At 36.5% G+C, this 20,219-nt stretch overlaps 1 protein-coding gene across 15 annotated transcripts in view; it reads right to left on the bottom strand.

Moving 5' to 3' along the window:
• MAPK8 (mitogen-activated protein kinase 8) overlaps nt 1-20,219 on the bottom strand; it is a 156,366-nt gene that overhangs the window by 36,176 nt on the left and 99,971 nt on the right. For all 15 annotated transcript variants that reach the window (XM_033209986.1, XM_033209978.1, XM_033209973.1 and 12 more), the window contains one exon: nt 2,091-2,261. In XM_033209986.1, coding sequence (XP_033065877.1) covers nt 2,091-2,212 — 122 coding nt within the window. In that variant the 5' untranslated portion in view covers nt 2,213-2,261. The remainder of the gene's footprint in view (nt 1-2,090; nt 2,262-20,219) is intronic.

The following is a 20,219-nucleotide window of genomic DNA, read 5'->3' as shown; positions in this document are numbered from 1 at the left end:
AACAATTAAATTCATTGCTATTAATTTATCTGCCAAATCAAAAGCATATTTCAAATTCTAAAAGTTCAAAAGGGTTTGAGTGCACTCCACTATCCTGTACCCAAAAAAATTAAATTTCTAATTGTTGATTCTTCAATGTACACAAATCAGAAGCACCTGAGGATACAAAGGCCACAATCTAGACCCAATTAATCTTACTATTTTTGGTTGGGGCACAAAATAATGCTTTAAAAAAAAGGTCTATATTCAGTTGACTCAGCAACACACAAATGAGTTTTGAAATTTTTATGTTTAATATTTGTCTATTTCACAAACATCTCTTATAGAAATTATCACTTTCAGCAAAAATATGAAAATAGTTATTCCTTAGGCTAAGGGCTTAAGAGGGCCTAACAAGCAATTTTTTCTTAATTCTGATACAAAAACTTCAAAGTGCACCTATCTGAGGATAACTGAAGATACAGAAACATTTATATATATATATATTTTTTTTCTTTTTTGAGACGGAGTCTCGCTCTGTCTCCCAGGTTGGAGTGCAGTGGCCGGATCTCAGCTTACTGCAAGCTCCACCTCCCGGGTTTTACGCCATTCTCCTGCCTCAGCCTCCTGAGTAGCTGGGACTACAGGCGCCTATCACCTCGCCCGGCTAGTTTTTTGTATTTTTTTAGTAGAGACGGGGTTTCACTGTGTTAGCCAGGATGGTCTCGATCTCCAGACCTCGTGATCCGCCCGTCTCGGCCTCCCAAAGTGCTGGGATTACAGGCTTGAGCCACCACGCCCAGCCGAAACATTAATATATTTTAAAATATTATTTATATATAATATATATATTATATAATCCTCACAATTCTGTAAATTAGGTAAGAAACAGGCTCAGCAGAGTAAATTTGCCAAAAGTCACAAAGCTAGTAAATTACAGAGCTAAAACCTGAACAGAACCAGACACGGTGGCTCACGCCTGTAATCCCAGGACTTTGGAAGGCTGAGGTGGGCAGATCACGAGGTCAGAAGATCGAGACCATGGTGAAACCCCATCTCTACTAAAAATACAAAAAATTAGCCGGGCATGGTGGCTGGCGCCTGTAGTCCCAGCTACTCAGGAGGCTGAGGCAGGAGAATGGTGTGAACCCAGGAGGCGGAGCTTCTTGCAGTGAACCTAGATCGCGCCACTGCTCTCCAGCCAAGGCGACAGAGCAAGACTCCGTCTCCAAACAAACAAACAAAAAAAGGTAACAAAAATATAATCATTCTTGAATGAGGCTTATAATTCCCCAAAACACTAGTTTATTATTATGCTAATTTAGTGATCTGCAATCAGTATCAGAACTATCCCAAAGAGTGATCTGCATTTCAGTTTATAAAGAATTATGCTGATATAGCCTAAGCCTTTTGCAGAAATTAGCTAATAAATCAATTTTAAACATATGGATGAATTTTGAAACACATAAGTGAGATATTGGCTGACTTCATTCCCCAGTGTAGAATAAGATTTCTGAAATTCCAGGGCTTCATTATAGGATGAAAGTGATGGTTAAATGTAGCTTCTTATTAAACAGTTATCTAATGGGAATACACATGAAATTAACAAGCATGCCACTTATTCTTTCTTGATAGAGATATTTGTCTCCAATGGCTTATGACCAAGTATTTAATCATAGTTTATACTTAAAGATGGCAGTTTATAGTTATATATTATGAATAACACAGGTTATTATCCCAAATCTGAAAATATGAAATCTAAAATGCTCGAGAATCCAAATTTTGGGGGCATTGACATGACGCTCAAAGGAAATGTTTCACTGAAGCATTTCTGATTTGAATTTGGAATGCTCAACCAATGCAAATATTCCAAAATCTGACACTTCTGGTACTAAGCATTTCAGATTAGGGATACTCAATCGTTAATAATAATAATAAAGAAAAGACCATTGATCCCTGAAGCAAACAATTTACTGTGGAATAGTTTTCATTTAATTTTTAGTTTTAATTTTTTGAGGTAAGTTAAATATTTGCCAAGGTATCTAAATTACGAGAGGAGAAAACGTAGCAGTTAATGATTCTCTGCCTAATTTTTGGAAGTAAAAACTTACCATACTATTCCTTGCGCTCCTGAGCCTATAGGTTTTAAATTCTGATACCGTTTCAGGACTGTGAATGTAGAATCTCCAATCTCTACACTATAAAAATTGTTGTCACGCTTGCTTCTGCTCATGATGGCAAGCAATTAATTTAATGGCTTCATCCAAAAATTCACCAAGAAGCTGCAAGATGGAACAAAATGTGATGTTAACAAAATGAACTTGTTTTAATATTAAAATTTGAGTCCTTACTCTGTTAACTTACCGATAGTAACAGACTGCTAGATCATGAAAAGAGCTGCTTCATTAAAAAACACAAGAAAAAAACACCACAGAGCCTTGATCAGCATATGCCATATGAACGACTGATAGTTTTTTTAAAAAGAAACATTAGGATAAATCATTCCTCCAATCTAGAAGTTACCAGCCTTAATACATTAGTAACTTACTACAAGACTAACAAAAGCAAATAATTAAAATTAAACACGTTTTTAACGTCACTTCACAGTTTAAAATAAAATTTAAAACCAATCTTTCTCGTGTGCTTATTATAGAGAATAAAAACCTTAATTTTTATGAGAAATTTACAAACTTTCATTCAAAACTGGCTAACAGTCTCATTCAATGCCAAGTGGAGAGAACAACAAATGGAAATAAGTTGACTAGCACATGTCACCCTTGCCTAAAACACAAAGGGTACCACAGTGCCTTCACTGTGACAGATCCTCTGACCTGCCAAGGCAACTTCCTGGTGTAACATACATACTAAGACTGTAATGGGTGAAAGGATGAGAAGCAAAACAGCAACGAGAGAGAGAAGTAGTTAGCATATTGGGATACAAAACAAAACAATACTATTCTATCCTGCTTGAAGCATTAAAAGTACAATTCAACTTCTAACTACCATTCCTTTACTACTTGTAGGATTAAAAATCAAGACAGTCTTTTTCTACTCATGTGAATACTGGTTATTAGCAAACTTATTATCCATCCTTACTAGACAAAAGATACTATTCCAAAATGTATGCAAAGCAGCTTTAACCTACTCCTCGCCTCCTCAATAAGTCATGAAACCAATTAGGTCTAAAGTTACTGTTTTTTGTGGTTTTAAGATAATGCTAACCCCCCAAAAACCCTAATATGACTACAATACAAAGAATTAATTCAGCAAATATTAATTGCCTGCTAGGCACTCTGCATGTCCTGGGGCCAGATCACAAACTAGGTAAGAAGGTGAGCTACTGGAGGGTGGAGACCATGAGAATGCCTTGACCTAATCCTTGGCTGCGACATGTAGATTGTACTGCAGGAGAAAGGGGGAGCAAGAGTGGAATATGAACATCTGAGAGACTATTATAATGACTCAGATGAAAGAGAAACAATGAAGAGTCTTAGGCCTAAAGGAGTTAAAAATAAACAAAAATTAAACAGGCAACTCCAAACTATGTAAGCTGTAAAACCCGAGGACAAATAAACTAGAAACAAATGAGGAATTGACTTGGATACACTGTAAAAGGTTCAGAGAAACATTTCCAAAATCACTAACTGGAGGAGTCATGTAGTGCTCCAGAGAAGACTGAAATGACAAGACTCATAAATTCTTCCTAAGTGGACAACCCATAATAAAGAAAAGAGCTTTGGTAATGATTTACACACTGAGCTATGTTCACAGAATGCTCACATACAGGGATTGTTCATCCTAATCATTTTCCTACTATAACCTGAATTCCCTCTTACCTACTACAGTAGTGAAATAAGGAAGAAGAGAAATGAGAGGAGTGGAAGAGGAGTGTTGGCTGTCAGGCCCTTTATTAATTATTCTACACATTTATCCTGGAAACTGGGTCAGCTGGGGGGCATGGAGACACTAATAGTGATCTCTGATAATCTGCAAATATGAGCAGAGGCTGAGCACAAAGTTGATGGTGTTTTCACCTTCTGGAACGTTAAACCTTCCACCCAAGCATTCAAACTACCTGCAGATTAGGATTCCTAACCTTACTTGGAGGAGTCATACGTCTCTCTCAAAAAGATTAAGATAATCAGGAGACAAAGGGGTACTCTGTGGTGCTTCACAGGAGTTGACATATTGTTATCACAGTAGGTAAAAAAAACACTGTGTTTCAGAGTTTCTCCACTGGCTGGGAAAAAAAGAAAAAGCTTGAGTAGATCCAGGAACATGCATGCAGCACGACCGTTTACTTTTTTGCTAAGAGTAACAGCAAGAAAAAGCTCCTTTCTGTTCTCAGAACAGGGTGGCCTGGCCACAGGAGTGGGATTCACGGTGACAAGAAGTCTGAACAAAGGCTATGGCAGGCAGATAAGTCACAACTCCCCAGGAGCAGGGCAGATGCAGGCAGACAGGTTCCAAGGTTAAGCAGGCAGCCCCAGCTAGCAGTACCCTTGGCAAAAGCCACAGCTGCCACTTACAAGAACAGAAGACAGAGAACTCTCTACTCACTTATACTCAGTCATGCAATATTCAAACCTGATTTAAGCACCATGCTATGTACTGTTAACAAGATGGTAATCAGCATCTGGTTCCTCACAGTGCTGCAACTAGGGCAGAAAAAGAGACCTTAAGCTGATGGCTACCTGCCTGACTGAAACTACAGCTGTGGTAAGGACAATGAAGGAAAGCGGCAGGATATCAAAGAAGCTTGTGCCAGTCTGGGCTCAGGAACAGATACTCCTGACAACATGACATTTAAGCAAGATCTGAACATCGAAGATGAGTCAACCAGACAGGGAGAGGAGAGAGCTTTCTAGGCAGAAAAAACAAAACACATGCAAAGGACCTATAAAAATTGTACTAACTGTACAATTTGATGAGTTTTGATTAACATATACAATTACATAACCACCATCAAGAAAATCATGATATAGAACATTTCCATTACCTCAATATATTCCCTATATGGTCAGTCTCCACTCTCTACCCCTTTCCCCCCAACTCCTAGCAATCACTGAATTGGTTATTGTGCCTTTTCTAGATCTTCATATAAATGAAATCACACAGCATGTAATTTTTGTTTGGCTTCTTTCATTTGCTCTAATGATTTAGAGATTCATCCATGCTGGAGTTCTTTTACTAGGAAATAAACTTCATTGTGTGGATGTACCACTTGGACATTTCAACTGTTTACAGTTTTGGAGTTATTATAAATGACGCCAGTATGAATTTCCCAATTTTTCTTCATTCATCTTGGGTTAATTATCTAGGAGTGGAATTGCTGAGCCCTATGTTTTTAAGAAATTGTCACACTGTCTTCCAAAGAAGCCATATCATTTTTCATTTGCACCAGCAAGATGTGAGAGTTCCAGTTGCTCCAAATTCTTCGGATTGCCATTTAATTTTATCTATACTAGTGGGTGTACAGTGGTATTTCATGGTGGTTCACATTTGCATTTTCTAATAACTAATGAAGCTGAGCACCTTTTCATGGGCTTATATGCCATTTGTGTAATTATTTTTGGTGAAATAGCTATTTAGTTCTTTTCCCTATTATAAAAATACAACTGTCTTCTTAAGAGTTTTAAGACTTATTTATACATTGTAGATACACACACATCCTTTGTCAGATGTTTTGCAACTATTTTTTCCCAGTCTGTGGCTTGCCTTTCCATTTTCTTAACAGTGTCTTTTTATTTTGAAATAATTTTAGACTTAATAAAAGTCAGAAGTTACAAAAATATTACAGTTTCTGGGTATCTTTCACCCAGCAACACATTAGTACAACTATCAAAATGAGGAAACTAACACTGGTATAATACTATTAACCAAACTAGAAATTTTCCTCAGATTTTACCAGTTCTTACATGCCCTATGTGTGTATAGTTCTACATAAATTTATCACATACTTTATATTAGTATAACCTCCACTACGATCAGAATATTGAACCATTCCAGCCTGGTACAGTGGCTCACTCCTGTAATCCTAGCACTTTGGGAGACTGAGGAGGGCAGATCACATGAGGTCAGGAGTTCAAGACCAGCCTGGCCAACATGGTGAAACCGTGTCTCTACTAAAAACACAAAAATTAGCCAGGTGTGGTGGCACATGCCTGTAGTTCCAGCTACTTGGGAGGCTGAGGCAGGAGAATCGCTTGAGCCCTGGAGACGAAGGTTGCAGTGAGCCGAGATTGTACCATTACACTCCAGCCTGGGTGACAGAATGAGACTCTGTCTCAAAAAAAGAAAAAGAGAACACTGAATGATTCCATCACCTCAAAGAAACATCTTCATGCCATCCCTTTATAATCATAGACTCCTCCCAACTTTACCTCTGGCAACTACTAATCTGTTCTTTGTCACTATAATTTTTTCATTTAAAAAGTGTTATAGGTTGGTAGTAGTGGCTCCTATCTGTAATCCTGGCACTTTGGAAGGCCAAGGCAGAAGGACTGCTTGAGCCCAGGAGTTCAAGACCAGACTAGGCAACATAGAGAGACCCCATCTCTATAAAAAATGTAAAAAAAAAAAAAAAAAATCTGCCAGGGTAGTAGTGCACACCTATAGTCCTAGCTATTTGGGAGGCTGAGGCAGAAGGATCACTTCAGTCCAGGAGCCAGAGGCTGCAGCGAGCTATGATAGCACCACTGCATGCTATCCTGGGCAACGGAGTGAGACTGTCTCAAAAAAAAAAAAAAGTCATACAAACTAAACTCACCATAAGTAATCTATTAAATCTTTTGAAACCGGCTTTTTTCCACTTATTATAAAGCCCTTGAGATTCTCTAAGGTGTTGGTATATCAATAGCTTGTTCTTTTTCTTACTGAGTATTATTCATTGTATGAAATGGATGACAATTTATCTATTCATCTCTTGATGGCTATGACAAAGCTGTTAAAAGGCTTTGTGTATACATTTTGTGTGAATATAAGTTTTCAATTCTTTAGGGTAAATATCAAGGAGTAAGATATGGTAACTCCATGTTTAATTTTACAAGAAACCGGCAAACTGTTTTCCAGAATGCTGTATCATTTTGCACTTCCACCAGCAATGTGTGAAAGATCTAGTTCCTCCACATTCTTACTAACTCTTGGTTTTGCCAGTACTTTTTATTTTAGCCATTCTAGTAGGTGTGTCATATCTCATCATGGCTTTAAATTCACATTTTCCTAGTAGCTAATCATGTTGAGCATCTATTTCATGTGCTTCTTTGTCATCTGTATATGCTCTTTGGTAAAGTGTCTGTTCAGTCTTTTACTCATTTTCTAATTGGATTGTCTTATTCCTACTGTTGAGTTTAGAGACTTTTAAAATATGTTCTGGATACACATTCTTTATCAGCCATGCGATTTCCAAATATTTTCTTCCAGTCTGTGGCTTGTCTTTTTATGCTCTTAACAGTGTCTTTCACAGAGTAAAAGTTTTTAATTTTGATGAAGCCCAAGTTATTATTTTTTTTCTCCTTTATGGATTCTGGTTTTGGTGCAAGAAATTTTTATCTGGCCCTAGATCAAAAAGATTTTCGCCTTCATTTTCTTATAAAAGTTTTATAGTTCACACTTTACATTTAGATTTATGATAACTGTTGTATAAGAGTTTTAAGTCAAAGCTTATTTCTTTGGTTATCTAATTATTCTAATACTATTTGTTGCAAAAAGCATCATTTCTCCCCAATTAATTGCTTTTGCATCTTTGTCAAACTTCAGTTGGCTCTACTTGTACAGGTCTATTTCTGGACTTTTAATTCTGTTTCACTGATCTATCTTTTGATCAATACCACAGTGTCTTGAGTATAATGCTATATGTTAAGTCTTAGAATCAAGTAGTGTGATTTTTTTTCAGCTCTATTCTTCTTACTCAAAATTGTTTCCAGTTACTTCATAATTCTATATACATTTTAGAATAAATTTGTCCATGTCTACAAAAAATAATGCTAAGATTTTGATGGGAACTGTGTTAACAGTGACTTTTGAAGATCAAAAGTTTTTAACTTGGATGATGTACAACTGATTTATTTTTTCTTTTACAGTTTGGTTCTGTATGTCTAAGAAATCATTGCCCACTTAAAGGTTAAGATTCATTGTTTTGCATACAGATGTCCAATTGTCCAAAAACCATTTGTTAAAAAGATTACCAGTTTCCTCCACTGAATTGCCTTGGCATTTTTGCTGAAAATCAGATAAACATTTTTGTGTGCGGGCCTATTTCTGAACTATTTTCTATACCATTAATAATGTTTATCCTTAGGCCAATAACACACTGTCTTGAGTAATGTAGCTTTCCAGTAAGTGTGAAAATCAGGCAATTTAAGTCATTAAACTTTGTTCTTTTTAAAAATTGTCAGCTATTCTAGGTCCTTTGCATTTTTATATAAATATCAGAATTAAGCTTGTCAGTCTTTACAAAAAAGGCCTGCAAAGATACGGGCTGAAATTGTATTTATGGTATACATCAATTTGGGCAGAAATGGCATTATAGCAATTTTTGAGTTTTTTTGATTCATGGACATGATCCTTGTTTCCATAGGCCTGTATAATTTCTAACATACAGGCTTTACATAATTTTGTTTAACTTCTCCATAGCATTAAGATTTTGAATGCTAATATTTTTATTTTAATTTGTTTTTATTTAAATTTCCAATTACCCATTGCTAGTATGTAGAAATGCAATTAATTTTTGTATAATGACTTTGTAATAGGCTCACTTATTAGTCTTAGTAGGCTTTTTTTGTGTATTGGGATTTTCTATATACACAAGCAATTTTATTTCTTCATTTCCAATTTGAATGCCTTTGAATTCTTTTTCTTGCTCCACTGCCCCAACTATAATTTCCATACAATGCTGAATAGAAGTGGTGCCTGTTCATGATCTTAGAGAGAAAGCATTCAGTCTTTCATCACTAAGCATGATATATATATTACAGGATTTTACTAGTTGTCCTTTAACAGACAGGTTGAGAAAGTTCCCTTTAAATCCTAGTTTGAGAGTTTTTATCATTAATGGGTACTAATTCTGTTAAATGACTTTTCTGAATATACTGAAATAATCATATAGTTTTTCTTTCTTAGCTGGTTCATACGGCGAATTACACTGATTGATTTTCAAATGTTAAACCACCCTTGCATTCATGGAATGAATCCCGTTTGGTCATAAAATACTATCCTTTTTATATATTGATTCAGCTGGCTAAAATTTCATTGAAGATTTTTCCATCTATTTTTATAAGGAATACTGGACTGTAGTTTTCTTTCATATTAGAGTAATGCTGACATAAAATGAGTTAAGAAGTGTTCCCTCTTATTTTCAGAAAAGAGTGTATGGAACTGATACTCATCTTTAAATGTTTCATAGACTATCTCAGTGAAGTCTTCTATGATGAGTTGTTTTCTTTTTGAGGGAATGTTTTAATTATAAATCTATATTCTTTTTAAATATAGGGCTGTTTGGCAACTATTTCTTCTTAAACAGGCTTTGGTAGTTTGTGTTTTTCAAGGAAATTGCTCATTTAATAATTTAAGTTATCCAATTTAATGTCTACAGAATCTATACTCATCTCTCCTCTTTCATTCATATTAATCTCATTTGTGTCTTCTCTTTTCTCTAATCAGTCTGGCTAGAATTTTATCACTATTAGTGATCTTTTCAAAAAACAAGATTTTAATTTCTCTTACTTTTCTCTAATGTTTTACACTTTCATATTTCAATGCTTCATTTCCTTCTCATTGCTTGTTTTGGAGCTATTCTTTCTTCTAGTTTCTTAAAATGCAATTTTAAAGTACTGAGTTGAGAACTGCTTTTTATAAGGATTTAAGCCTTCATCCAACAACTTCATAACCATATTCAATAACGATAAAAGCAGACACTTAAAAAAACTTACTTTACGTGAGGTCCTGTTTCAAGTGCTTTGTAAGTACTATTTTAATACTGAAAACAACCCTAGAAGGATTTTCTATTTGTTTACAGCTAGAGGGTAAATCTAGTCCGTGGTATTACATCCCATATTCACATTTTGTCTGATGTTTCCTTATGTTAAGAAAGGAACTACAGTTTTTCCATCTTACAGATTATGAAACTGAATCTTAGAATGATTAATTGCCTATGGTTACAACGTGAGGGGTAGAGAATTTGAGTCCTCCGAAAATATATTAGTCCAAAAAACAAAAAAAAATCTTGAAGATAAAGAGAACATGGAGAAAGAGAAGTTATAAGTCTTAAACCTGTTGAGTCTGAGAAAACTTTAAGACATTCAAAAGGAAAAATCAATTTGGTATTTAGATATAGAACTGGACCTCAGATGAGTAGTCTGGGTGAAAGATAAATGTAGGAGTTGTCATTGTTACTGAAGCAATAAGAGACAAGTTATTCAAGAGTAGTGGTTAAGTAAAAAGAGACCTAAGATTCAGCTTTATAACAACCGCATTTAATGAGCAATTGGAGAAAGATAAGATGACAAGGAAGCCACAGAAGATGTAGCCAGAGACCTAGACAGAAAACAAGGAGAACACACTGGAGAAGCCAAAGGAAGAGAGTGTTTTGAAGAACAAAATGGTTAACAGCACTGATTGTTACAGAGGTGTCAAATAAGCCATCTGAGTAGAGCCAACACAGTAGAAGCTAGATTAAAATGAGCTGATGTGTAACTGGGAAATGTATAAGGACACTGGATACAGCTACTTCTTTAGAGAAGTTTAGCAAAGAAGACCAAAGATGAAATAGATAAAGAAGAGTAAATGGTCAAGGGAGGATAATCAGATTATACATTATGTGTGATGTAGCATAGTATAACACATAACATAGAGACAACCTGAACATGTTTATATGCTAATGAAAAGGATCCAATAAAGAGAGTAAGAGTGAGAATGGGGGAGTAAGAAAGAAAATAGGTTTCTCAGATAGCATGTTATTTCTAAAAAGGAAGAAAAGAATGGGATCCAGAGCACATGTGTGGCCATATGGATGGAGATATTAGTATGTCACTGCCATAAAAAAGTACCATCAAGAGACTGAGACAGAAAGTGCAATTTCCAAGTGTGATATTATATATCTATTACATATTAGATAACAATAACTATATATAATTCTATGTATTGTATATATAGAGAACATATATATAATAGGTTTTCATCCACAGCTCCTGGCTCCTAACTACCATATACCTTGTTACAGTCTTTTGTTATGATGTTGGGGTGCTTTAGGCCTCAGAAAACAGAATCTCTCTCTCTTGATTTTCCCATCCTCCTTTCACCAGCTCAAGCCAAGACTTTAATCTTCCCCTGTCTTTCTGACTGCAGGTCATAAGACTCTAATTTCAGAAGGGGGCCTGTCCCATACCCTTGAGAAAGGAATGCTGCACAGAAAGGCTAAGAAGAATCTGAACAGACAGGCTTGTGGGTTTCTCCACTCAGCCTGTTAGTATCAGATTATATCCTTTTTGTTCAATCCCATTTCCACATGGTTGTCGATCGTGCCTATCCAATAAATCTCCATGAAAAGGCTCAAGAGGACAGTGTTTAGGGAATTTCTGGATAGCTGAACATGTGGGGGTTTCTGGAAGATGGCGTGCCCTGGGAAGGCTTGGAAGCTCTGTGTTCCTTCCCGCATACCTTATGCTATACATCTCATTATCTGCATCCTTTGTAATATTCTTTATAATAAACTCGTAAAGGTGTTTCCCTGAGTTTTGTAAAGCCGCTCTAGCAAATTAATCTAACCCAAAGAGAGGGGCATGGGAACCTCAACTTGGAGCCAGTCAGTGAGAAGTTCCAAACTTGAGACTGGTATCTGGAGGCGGTGGGAGAGGACTGGGCCCTCAACCTGTGGGATCTCATGCTATCTCCACGTAACTAGTGTCAGAATGGAATTGCAAGACACTTAGCACGTGTCTGCTGCAAAAGTGATCTCTTGCTTGGTGTGTGGGAAACTCCCCCTACCCAACATTTGGTCACATAAGTCTTCTGTGATTATTGTGTTGAGAGAACAGAAAAAAAGCACTTTGAGTTTGAGTTTTTCCACATTCACCAAGATAAGGGCATTAAGGATACTGGTGAGATTTATGGAGGGTGCATTTGATATACTGATCTCTCCATCATGAAGCTTGAACGGCAAGAGTATGTGTGAGAATGAAATGGCACGGTTTCTGATGACTCATTTCCCCACTCAGGAAGGCTTCTGTGATTAAAAACAAAGGAACTCTTGTTATAGAATTTAGATGTAACTGATTAAAACATATGAACAAATATTGGCATTATTATCCCAGTTAATAAATGGAATAATCTGAGGCTCAAAAGAATTAATGTGCAACCAAAAGTATGGAAATACTGACGTTCAGCTTTAACTTTCAAATTTCACCTGTCACTACTCCTACAGCAAGAAGACTACAACCATGTCAACATAGCTAAACTACCATCCCCCAAACTTTGATGTATCATTTGTTCATTTCCCTTTCCCTTTCATGAAATATTTTAACACTCTTTTCTATCTATCCAAATTTTGTCTAAGACTAGCTTAGATTTGACCTTCACAAGCCTTTTCCATTCAAACCAGCTCTAACCTAAATTCTCATCTAAACTACTTTGCTGTATATTTACTTACGCAGATTTTATTATCAGACTGTGGTCTTTCTGAGGACAACGGCTGCATCTCCTACATTTTCAGATTTCCAAAACACTTAGGCTCTTCACAGAGTTAGAACAAATAACTGCTAAAAAAGTTAACCAAAATGTAAACCTTTTTAAAATAAATTACTTAATAAATTGTTTCATGTATTTTTACCAGTTTCTCTTTATTAGTAAAGGGGGGGTGCTATATTAGGTTTTTATGACTCAAGGTTTATTTCTGTGATATCTTTATATACCAGGCTGACCACCCATCCATAAAATGGCTAGCCTGTCAAGCCTGAACGTAGAAACACACAGGTTAAACTAGTTACATAAAACATACTTAAGGAGAAAAGAATTAAGTTCAATGCAACCATACAGCCAGACTCTAGAGACCCTGGAAAATAATTCAGGTAATACAACAAGGTTCGGAATTCAAGACAGCTCTAATCATCAGGCAATCCTGACAATAAGTCACTGAGGTAACTTAGAGCCTATCTATTTTTACTTAACCTGGTTCTGTGGCTACCAATAGACCTATCTATGACAGTTAATTTTATGCATCAACTTGCCTAGGACACAGGGTACCCCCATATTTGGTCAAACATTATTCTGGGTGTTTCTGTGACGGTGTTTTGCATAACTTTAACATTTATATAAACAAACAGACTGAGTAAAGCTGACTGCCCTCTGTGATGTGGGTGGGCCTCATCCAATCTGTCGAAGGCCTGAATAAAACAAAAAGGCTGACCCTCTTGAGAATAAGTGGGAACTCTTCCTGTCTACCTTGAGCTTGGACACTGGTGTTTTCCTGCCTTTAAACTCAAACTGAAATATCAGCTCTTCCTAGATCTTGAGCCTACTGGCCTTTGGACTGCAACTACATTCGGTGTTCTGGTTCTCAGGCCTTTGGACTCAAACTGGTGCTACACCATCAGCTCTCCAGGGTCTTCAGCTTGCAAACTGCAGATCCTGGGACCTATGAACCTCCATACCCACATGAACTAATTTCATGCAATAAATATCTTAATAAAGCTCCTTGGAGACGCCTTACTTGACTAGCCTATCTAAATTCCCCTTTAAGCACACTCTCTCCCCTCAACTTGCTTCATTTTTCTTCATATCACTGACTATTGCTGACATTCTACTACATGCTTATTATCTGTCCCACTCAAATCCAAGTTCCATGAAAGCATGAATTTTGGTCTGGTCATGAATAAATCACAAGTGCATTGAGTACTACCTGGCTAACAACAGACATTCAAAAAATGAATGAGCCAATGAACAAGTGAACAAACTCTTATTTCAAATTCCCATTATGAATTGCCTGTTATTCTCCTCTCAGGGAGTAGTTTACAGGAGAGAAAGAGAAAGATGATTAGCCTTATTATTGCTATTTATGCAGTTTTCATACCAGGCCACTTCATAAGCCATTAGCCTTGGGCGAGAGGCCTGCCCTGGTCTAATCAGTTATGGACAAAGTGGTAGAACCACATGTTACAGGATTCAGAGTAACCACTTCTTCCATAGGCAGATAATAACCTCTAAGGTGAGGGCTCATAGTGAGCACTATGAGGTTAGCTCTAAATAATGAAGTCTCACGACTTTCAGAATATAGTAAGAATTTCTTGGCCTCAACCCTAACTCACATCATTTCCCTAAAAGAGTAATAAGCTTAAATTTAACCTCACTCCTTATTAGCCCCCAACTGGCCTTCAGATCAGATCTCAGTTGCCACCATGCAAATGCATCTATTTCAGTTCTAGGTATTCTCAAAGTTCACTTTTCAACTATATTTTAAGTAATTAATATAGAAATACCACTATGTCCTGCACTAAAAAAGCCTATTTCAACAACAGACGTGTCTACAATTTAACCAAAAGTAGTAGAAACAATATGTGAAAAATAGGGTGTATCCTAGGGTAATCTCCCCTTCCTCCTTTCCCCATAATAAACTATGGCTGATTAGCCATTTATGTCTCTCAGGACATATACTTTTCTTTTTTCCTTAGGAGACTGCCTACTGAGTGGTGTGAATGTAGTGCCCAATCTTGGACTTTGTGGTTCCTCCTCTATATTAAGGTAGCAGAGCCATATGAAGAGTAAGCCAGCCCAGGTCTGAGCGTGTACTGCAGGGCCCAGGCTGAGACAGCCTATGTTTCAGTCACTGCTGACACTAGCAACAAATGAAGAACACCAGAATTTTACTCCCATTCTCACCTGGGGCATATTATTAAAGAGAAATGATTTTGTAATCTCACAATTGAGATTATATACTGAAGAGACAGATAAGAGTGTGGGATATCTTCTTAAACCTGGGGGGAACATACTAGAACAGAAAAAGCTCTAGAAAGAGAATGTCTCATTGATAAGTTTCCAGTTAATTGTCCCATTTTTATTCTCTTAAAGGGGTTTTTACATTGATTCCCACAGCAACCACAAACCTACAGGGGCATACTACTTCCCTCTCTTTCCACTTTAGTTAAATGAAGGACTTGATACCAAATCTCTTCCTTTGCCTCCTTTAATAGAGATGAGAAGGGAGACTCTTAAAAGTGATGTTACTAAAATACCAAAGCAAAAGAAAAGGGAAATAATGAAAACTACAATAAAACAAAGTTTTATCATAAACCTACTTAATGGCTAACCTTAGAATTTAACCAACTGATTTCAGAAGCTATCTCAGAAAGGTGAGGCTAACAAGCTCCTGAAATTCTCATAACAAATACACCGTTAGTAAGAATTAAGATTCTAGAAGTTTATTATTAAAACAAAATGAAGTAAAGCCGGCAGGCAAAAAGGAACATTTTAGAATTCTCTACCTATACCATCTTTAAAGCTGAATGAATATACAACACCTGTGTACTTTCTTTTTGCCTTTCAGTCTAGCCTAGTGACTCTCCAATTTAAATGTGCATAAGAATTAATGCTCAAGAATGTGTATGTACATAAAAGATTTCATATTGGCTTTCATGAGTTAAGGAACTTTCAAGGGTGATTCTGACTTTGGCTTTACACACTAACTTTATACTCGAGCCCAGAGTGCACAAAATTCCCCTTTCTTCCAAATAATCCACAAAACTAACATAGTCAAAATTACCCCTAAAATCTCCTTAAATCATAACATAACATTTAGTAGAATAACATTCAGGGCCATGATTTTATTTAAACTATCTACACTACATATCACATGCTCACCCGATGGGAGACACGTACAAACTAAGAGAGAAGAGCAGATTCTCATCTGCAAGGGCATAAGCTTCCTAGGATGGGCAGAATTATCTGTATTATTGAAACTGTCATTTTATCTGTCAAGACATGTACAGCTGGATATTCAAAAGTTAAACTCATGTATAATAAAATGTCACTACCATAAGCATTTTAAAAATGAGACTTCCAGGAAGAGGCTTTAATCTTATAAAAATATATAATCTTATAAAATCTTATACAATTTTATAAAAATTAATCTGAGCTCTTTCCAGATGATTCCTCACTATATTTAAGATTCTTCTTTCTCCTTTTCCCTTTTCTGTAATACTCTCTTATAAAGAAGAGGTTATAGTTCTACTCCCACAGATCCTCTGTAATAAAGTAGAGGGCAAATTCTTTAAGCATCAGTATAACTAGCACGTTTCTTTAGTTGCACATGAGTCCAGAAAAAAATTATTACAGCCAAGAGACAACTTTGTTTGCCCTGGCCACTTCACTGTTCTTTCTACCAGGTATACTAATCATACCTAGTTTGCCCTCTCCTCTAGGAGAATCTGACCCCCACCCACAAAGGGGAGAAGGAGGCCTGGTTTGTACTTCTGCAATTGGGTTTTTAAAGACCTATTCACAAAATAGATTTAATTCTTAATCGAGCTTATTTGAGTAGGTTTACTGCATTCTAACCACAAAATGATGCTAAGACAGAAATTGTCTCAACAAGAAACTGTCCCTTAACAATTTCTACATTTTGAGGATGGTGTATTTAGCTAAGACACATGAAATCAGTAAGCAAATTCAGAACTTGTTTCCAAGTCATTCAGACATTCAAGTTATTTATTAAAGATCTCAGGACTTTATAGCCGTATCCTTGGCAGTAAATTAAGTACATGTTTCTGACTACTTTAAAAAATACGTATTTCAATAGAGAGGAGGTCTTGCTACGTTGCCCCCTGGCCTTGAACTCCTTGGTCTCAAGCAATCCTCCTGCCTTGGCCTCCCAATGTAATGGGATTACAGATGTGAGCCACTGTGCCTGGCCGTTTTTGGCTACTTTTAAAACAGTAACAAATATAAGTAACAGAAATGATATCGGTACGATATTACCATAACACTTCAGTTAGCTTGTATCCAAGATTCTAAAATTACTTTGTACTCAAAATGGTAAGCATCTCAAAACATTCCAAACTTAGCTTCTGGGCTTGCTCAGCTGCACGCAGATTATTAGTGTCAGTAAAGCAATGTCAATTTTCACAAGGACATTCAGCTGAATAAATAGGTCATCTATTTTGTAAGAATATACTATTTCCCAAGGTACTCAAAAGATATTTTAATTTTAAATCTAAGAAAAATTGATACCCAAAAATTTCCATAAAATTTTTAGGAGTTTTTACATAAGAAAGAATGCTGAGCTTTAAAGGCACCTTTGTACAATGTACTACTTGGGTTAAATCTTTGCCTGTCTAAAAAAATTGGTTACACCCTGAAAAAACTCATTCCTTGAGAAGATTCAAATGCTTGACATTTTCTTCTAACTTTTGCCAAATCTTTTACTAATAAGACTCCCAGACTCATAAGAGAAGAAAATGCTGATCACATTCAACCACCACTAAACAATTCCTAAAACTGCAAATTAAGAATAGGAAATGAAAAGTGTTCCAGATGCATTTCACAGAGAATTTTTTTCGTATTAGTTGATACCACATATAATTATTGCTAGTTTATCCTGCTAGCAATGTAATTATGATCAGATTTTTTTTAATGCTAGGTAGTTTTTAGAAAAAAAGATTCCATGGCAAATGGCTTTCTGTAATTAAATGTGTCTGCCCCCAGTAGAAAAAAAAAAAAAAATCACTGAATTTTATATTACAAATGATCTCAAAATCTAAAAGCTCAGCAAGACGGGGCAAAAACTATTTCCATTTGATTATGATAACCAAATATGACAAAACTAAGTTGAAGACTTGCAAGACAAGTAAAAAGTTTAATTGTCCAGCTAACGAACCTGTATCAATCTCCAGAAACAGCCTGAATTTTATGCTTCAAGTTGTCCTTCACAGGATAAGGCCTAAAGCCTGGCCAACAACAACAACAAAAAAACAACTAACTCATTTTTTACTACCAACAAAGTAACAACGACCAGAAACTAAAAACAAACATTTTTTTTTTCTGTATAAATCTGTGGCAGACATTAAGTATTTCTCGTCTAATCATCTCTTCCTCTACAAAAGGGATTTAAGATTTTCTGGAGTGGTTCAATATCCTACATATGGGAAAAGTTGCTGAAACCATTCGAAGGCAATTTAAACATAACATGACTGCCCGACACGCTAGGCAGCAGAAGTGATAAAAATGGCTTGGTTTCTAATGGTTTGGGTTTTTTGATTCATGAACGTCACCAACGTTAACTAAACATGAGGGTTATGAAAATTAAAAAAAAAGAAGCTTTTGCTCTATGGAATTTGAGCCCCTTCAAATTATCAGGCCCAGAGAGGCATTTAAAATGTACAGTAGTCATGTTTCACTCCCCCTTGAACTAAATAATTACCTCTTGAAGCCACACGCTATGTAACCTCTAGACTAACTGACCCCAAATAGTCATAAAATGCCATACACAGCATAGTTCAAAAATGTATACAATAAATAACCAACGTTATTTCTGTAAACCAACAAGAATTTCTGATGAATAACTTTTTGTAATCAATCCCTTTCCTGATTCATCCTTTTTTTCTCTAAAAATATGAGCCTCTCTTCTGTTCTCTAGAGCACTCCCCAAGGCCACTTGGAAGTGTGTCCTAGGCTGCAGTCCTCAACCTTGGCCCAAATAAACTATCTATATTAACTATGCTTCAGTTTCTTCCTTTAGGTTGACATTTCCGGCACTGTGAGCAGGATTCAAAGTAACCCACCCTTAGCCATTCCTGAACTTGGCACCTGGCCAACTGTGAACCTCTCATGTTCTTCCAATTCCAAGATAAATTACTGGACAAAAGTCCTACTAATAATCTGGACCTATACCACTCTTTGGTTGAAGGTCTACATTTTATTTGGGCTGTTCTTTCAAACCCTCCTTTTTCAGAAGAGAGGTCTTTAACCTGGGGGTAACCCTTCAGGACTGCTTCTTTATCAGAGTTATCCATGCTGAGTCCACATATATTATGCTTTTTTTGCCCTTTTCCTTAAGGGGCTTTCCCAGCTGAACTCAGCAATTTTAGCTAACAAAAGCGAACATAAAGAGACCACCCAATTCAACAAAATCGGTGTCCAAAATACAGCTTTCTGTCATTTAGTTGGCTATTTATAAAAAATTTACATCTACAAAAGAAATCTTCCTTTGTAAGGGTTTCAACCTCACTGTACCTGGAGAGGGAATGCTAAGTCACTAGAAACTTACCATTGGCTTACATTTACATAAGTCTTCGGTGAAGGTGCTTTTCAGGCCATCTTGTCTTTTTTTTTGAGACCGTCTCGCTCTGTCACTCAGGCTGGAGTGCAGTAGCATGATCTCGGCTCACTGCAACCTCTGCCTCTCGGGTTCAAGCAATTCTTCTGCCTCAGTCTCCCAAGTAGCCGGGATTACAGGCGCCCGCTAGCACACCCGGCTAATTTTTTTTATTTTTAGTAGAGACGGGATCTCATCATGTTGGCCAGGCTGGTCTCACTGGCCTCAAGTGATCCACCTGCCTTGGCCTCCGAAAGTGCTGGGATTACAGGCATGAGCCACAGCGCCAGGCCAGGCCATCTTGTCTTAACTGGCTTTTACCTATATCCTTCTTCCTTAGTTTGCTTTCAGCTCTGGACTTTTGAGTTGTACATTTTTTCTACATATTTCACATGAAGTGTCATCCCTTTAGAAGAACCCAATAATTGCTTAGGGCAATAAAATGGGTTACTGGAAGATTAATAGTCTAAAAGAGAGAAATGTATTTAAATTTGGAACAAAAGGAGCAAACAGTGCAACTACAAAATGAGAATAAAACTACTGAGATTATAAAAATACAGATCTAACAATTTTTTTTTCAAAACCAGGACTGATGAATGGCACTGATGATACCCTTTAATGCCCAGCTGGATTTCACAGTCCCTCGGAGAGATAAATCTTATAATGTCTTTGAAATGTTAACATGCAGGAATTAGCCAAGCAGCATTCCAGCTAAGATCTAAAACAGAGTTAAAAATCTTTAGAACAACAAAAAATTCCTTTCCTTGGTTAATATCTTTAGCTCAGGAGAGAAACATTTATGAAAAATTTGAATTATTTTCAATTATTACAATATTAATATGACTCTTGACCCTTTAGCCTTCCCATTTGTTATTGATCCTTTTCCCTTCCACGAACAGCTTTTGATTTCCTGTCTTCTTCTGTGGTCAGCTGAACCACTAGA

The sequence above is a fragment of the Trachypithecus francoisi genome, unplaced genomic scaffold, assembly GCF_009764315.1.
Source record: "Trachypithecus francoisi isolate TF-2019V2 unplaced genomic scaffold, Tfra_2.0 Lachesis_group9, whole genome shotgun sequence".
Lineage (NCBI taxonomy): Eukaryota > Metazoa > Chordata > Mammalia > Primates > Cercopithecidae > Trachypithecus > Trachypithecus francoisi.
This window is presented reverse-complemented; position numbering and strand designations above follow the sequence as displayed.